Raw genomic sequence first — 4,764 nt, 5'->3', positions numbered from 1 at the left:
ATCAATTACATTGTATAATGTAACTATAAGACACAATATTATATATAAAACGTATTTCATATTGTGTTGAACACTGCTCGGGGGAAATTTACTTAAAGTTTTCTTTTTCTTAAATCAATTTGCTGCATTAAGCCAAATCTTAGTGTTCATGATTACAAAAAATCTATGAAGTCAATTACATTGTATAATGTAACAATAAGGTACAATAGTATATATAATACGTATTTTGTATTGTGTTGAAGACTGCTTCTTATTTAGGGGAAAATTTGGTAGTCTAGGGACTTCTGACTTCATTATTCCTGGTATTCCAGAATCCATGTTACGTCTATAACAACATGCCGGTTGCAACAGTGAAAGTGAAAGCACTTGAGCTCCTGTGTTAATTGATGCAAGTGAAGAAAACTAAGGACTTAAAGGTGTTATGAGCTGATAATTGAAAATGGATAATAAAGGCAAGACTGGAACGAAACCAAAAGTGAAGATGGTGAGGAATGAGGATGTAGAAACCTCATCAGAAGAAGAGATGGAAAGGGAACCGGCTGACTGTGCCATGTGCGACAGAGAGGTAACAAAGAAACAATATGGAATCGCCTGTGACTACTGTGAGTCTTGGTTCCACAATGGTTGTGTAAAAATTAGCAGGGAAGATTACAAAGTGCTGCAGAATAACAAAAGTCTCTCTTGGTTTTGTAGAGAATGTAGGGGATCATATAGGAATATGAAGGTTGAGTATAAAAAGATGAAGGAGATTAATGATAGGCTAATGGATAGGCTACAGGTACTGGAACACGCAATAATAGAAATAAAGGACTCGATAGGTTCGGCAAAGTTAGGACAAGTTATTATGCCAATAGAAGACATTAGGGAAGAAGTTAGAGAAGAGGTTAAAGAGATAATGGAAAAGGAAAAGAGGAAAAATAATCTGGTAATATATAATGTCGAGGAATGCATAGAAGGAAGCACAGAGGAAAAACAAAGAAAGGATAAGGATAGGTGTGGGCGACTGTTCAAAGATAATATAGGGGTAATTGGAGTTGAAGTAATGGAAACAATCAGATTAGGTAGGTTAGAAATAGGTAATAGACCAGCTGATAGCCAAGAGGTTAGAAACCAAAGAAACAAACCCAGGCCATTACTAGTAAAAATGAAAAAGTGAAAGAGAGAAGTGGACAATTTTAGGAAAGGCTAAGAACCTTAGAAATTGTCCAGAAACAAGAGAACGTAGAATCTTTATAGCGCCAGATCTTACGATGAGAGAGAGAGAGAGAGAGAGAGAGAGAGAGAGAGAGAGAGAGAGAGAGAGAGAGAGAGAGAGAGAGAGAGAGCAAGATAGGCGCTTAAGGGAAGAATTACAAACAAAGAGACAAAATGGTGAAGATGGATGGTTCATGAAGAAGGGAAAATTACACAGAAGGGAAAATTTTTGTCAGAACGAGGAAGGCACACAAGAACTTTAAGGAAAGAAGAAGAATATAAACACAAAATAAAAGAAAACTTTAAGATTTACTCTTTGAACATACAATGCTTAACAAAACAAAAACTGATGGAAGTTGAGAAGGAATTAAATAGTAGAAATAAACTTTTTTGCTTGACAGAACATACCAGAAGTTAGATAGATTAAATTAAAGTAAGGGTGTTAAAAAGTAGAAAATATGAGGAATATGAATAATAAAAAATGAGGAGATTTGATGATACTTTATAGAAATAGTGACAGTCTAGAATTGGAAAAGATAGAAACTAAAAGTAAAGACCTGGTGTATGTTAAGTGTAATGCATATAATCATACATTTAAATTATTGTTGGTTTAGTTTTCAGCAGGAAATACTGAAGAAGACAAAAGTAGGGATAATATAATAAAACAGGAATGTGAAAGAATTATTAGAAATCTAAAGGAAGACGAGGCATTGATGATATTAGGGGAATTTAACGGGCATGTAGGATTTTTAGGTTACCAAAATTTATACAGGAACGGGGAAATGATTCTCGATTGGATGAATGACCATGGGTTAGTCCTATTGAATGGAGATTTAAGATGTAAAGGGATTTATACATGGGAAAGATTGCAACAAAAAAGTGTAATAGACTACGTACTAGTAAACGAACAAATGTATAAAAACTTTAGGCAAATGATTACAGACGATGAAAAATTGAACTTTGACATCTCAGATCATAATCAGATCACTATAGAACTGGAATTCATGAGTGACCAGAATAAAAATTTTAATAAAGGAAGAGGGGAGGAAGTGAAATACTTTTGGACAGATGAAAATAGTTTAAGAGAATATACAACAAGAGTAGAGGAAATTGTGAGAGATAGACAAATAGAAGGAATGGACCTAATAATAAAAGAGGTTGCAGAAGAAAAATTGGCAAGAGTATATAAAAGGAAAGTTCTCAATGTAGAAAAGGTACATGAGCAACCCTGGATGAACGGTGAAATAAGAAAACGCATAAAGGAAATGAAGGATTTAAACAGAAAGAAAAGAAATGAATCTAATATCGAAGTAAAAAGGGTATTAGAAGAGAGATATGATCAAAAGAAGAGGGAAGTGCAAGAAATGATAAAGAAGAAAATAATTATATTTAAAAAAAAAGATAACAGAAGAAATAAAAAGGGGTAAAAATAAAAAAACTCTGGGAACAAAGAACTAAGCTAGATAAGGAAAAAACAAAAGAGGAATTAGTCAAATACTAGAAAACTATATATTGTAAGCATGAAAATAAAAAAGACTCAGTTTGGAATGAAGAAAAACAGATAGAATATGAAAATGAAATAGCGCATCAGGAATACACCAAAAGAATTGATGAATATAATATCCCGGACATACTTAGGGAACACTGTGACCTTGTAATGGTAACAAAAGGGAAAACAAAACCAATGAAAAATCCAAAAATCACAGTAGAAAAAGTAAAGAATTGCCTGGGAAAACTAAAGGCAAAAAAAGTGGCAGGACCAGATGGCCTAAAACCCGAGCTTTATAAGGTACTAGGAAAAAGCAAAATATGTCTTGTAACCTTTACAGAAATGTTATCAAAATGAGTTGGACGAAAAAGAAAAACCAATTATGCGGAATAAATAAAGAACAAAGATGGTTGAAGAGAAAAGAAGGCCAATGGCAAAAGACCTAAGACCCATAGTTGTATTGAATATTTCTTATAAAATATTCATGACGATGGTGAAAAAGGAAATAGAAAATCACATAAGAATGAATGAAGAAGACAATGAATGTCAAGCAGGATTTACAGGTGGAGGCAGGATAGAGGACAATATCTTTATATTACAATATTGTGTGGAAGAGAGCTATAGTAACAAGAAACCTCTAATAGTAACCACGATAGACTTTAGTAAAGCATTTGACTCTATAAAAAGGGAGGTATTAATAGAAGTTTTAAAAGAATATAGAATTAACACCAAAATCACAAGTGCTATTGCAAATATTTATCAAGGAGAAACTGTGGAGAATTTTTTATGTTCTGAGTGGGAACTTAGTCCGGGAAAGTCTCCCTACGGCAGTTACATAAAGTTCAACAGGGGAGGATAATGAGCACTTACTCTCGGGGCACAAACGCCCTGCTAACACTTTACTGTCACAATTCACTAACAATCACTCTTAAATACAAAAGGGGGAAATTTTACTGTCCAGAGGCCGGAGAACTCCACACGTAGAATATAAGTAATATATGGCCTACTCTAGCTTTGTCAGGTCTATAGTCATCTCATTCTTAGTCTCTGTTCCGACTCCGTCCCAGCTACCCCAATGAGATGCTGGACAGGTATTTTAGGTTAATGCAATTAGACAAAATAAAAAATGGGAGCAGTGATGTAAAGTAGTTTATAAGTTTAAAGATAAGGATCTTTACCTTCGAAGCAAATATATTAATGCAAAGTTCCTCGCTGTTACCACCTATAGACTTACTTAGGTTTACTCTTCAAATATTCCCAGTTTAAACATTAAACAAATGAGGGAGCTAAAATACTAAGGAGGTTTATTTAACCTAATATTAATTTATTTTACAAATTTACATCAAAAGAAAACGGATATCTTAACAACACAAAAATATCATAAAAGGAATGCAAATTAAAAGCAATTCAAAATAATAAAAATGAGGGGTTAGACACGTGGTCTGCAATAATAAAAAATCAAAATGGGGTCGTGCACGTGGCCCACGTGACCCAGAGACTGTGCTAGTCTCCAAGCAAAATATTAATAATGGAAAAATATTTACACACAATCCCACCGCTCACAGTCCGAATGTTGTAATTAGCCAGGTTCCCTATCAAGTTAAAATTAGTCTAAGCTAAAAAATAGGGGAATAACTATGGCCATTGATGTAGTACCTGCACTCCTTTGAAGATAGTCATATGCCCGTGATAGCTGTTGACCTGGTCGCACTAGTTGGCACTTTGCACTTTGCACTCTGGACTGGCTCACCCCAAAAATTCTCACTTTGGCTGCAACTATGGTATACCAGGGTCCTCTTTTTCTCAATCTCTCCGACCGGCAGCAATCTTTTGTGAGTCGAGTTTTGGGAGAGAGGGGTGGGGGTGAGCCAGAGGTGCACGGGTTCACTGACCAGGCAGGTAAGTAGGCCAGGGCGGCTTCAGAACGAATGGGCTCGACACTAAGGTCGAGGAGATCACCTGGCTTCACCTTTCCAGACAGGTGAGGAGCTTTGTGCGTATGGTACTTCATTGGTGGTGCCATATCGGGACTTCAGGACAGGGCAATGTATTGTTGGAAGGAGTGCAGAGGAGGCAGGATT

At 35.5% G+C, this 4,764-nt stretch overlaps 1 protein-coding gene across 1 annotated transcript; it reads left to right on the top strand.

Moving 5' to 3' along the window:
- Nucleotides 1-439: 439 nt before the first annotated feature.
- LOC137637332 (probable inactive protein kinase DDB_G0270444) lies at nt 440-2,621 on the top strand. Its single transcript, XM_068369573.1, has 2 exons — nt 440-1,061; nt 2,137-2,621. Exons 1-2 carry the CDS (start codon nt 440-442, stop codon nt 2,619-2,621), a joined length of 1,107 nt encoding a protein of 368 aa, XP_068225674.1.
- Nucleotides 2,622-4,764: the final 2,143 nt, after the last annotated feature.

Source organism: Palaemon carinicauda, unplaced genomic scaffold, assembly GCF_036898095.1.
Source record: "Palaemon carinicauda isolate YSFRI2023 unplaced genomic scaffold, ASM3689809v2 scaffold667, whole genome shotgun sequence".
NCBI classification, from domain to species: domain Eukaryota; kingdom Metazoa; phylum Arthropoda; class Malacostraca; order Decapoda; family Palaemonidae; genus Palaemon; species Palaemon carinicauda.
The sequence above is the reverse complement of the archived record's forward strand: the minus strand, read 5'-3'. Positions and strand labels throughout refer to the sequence as shown.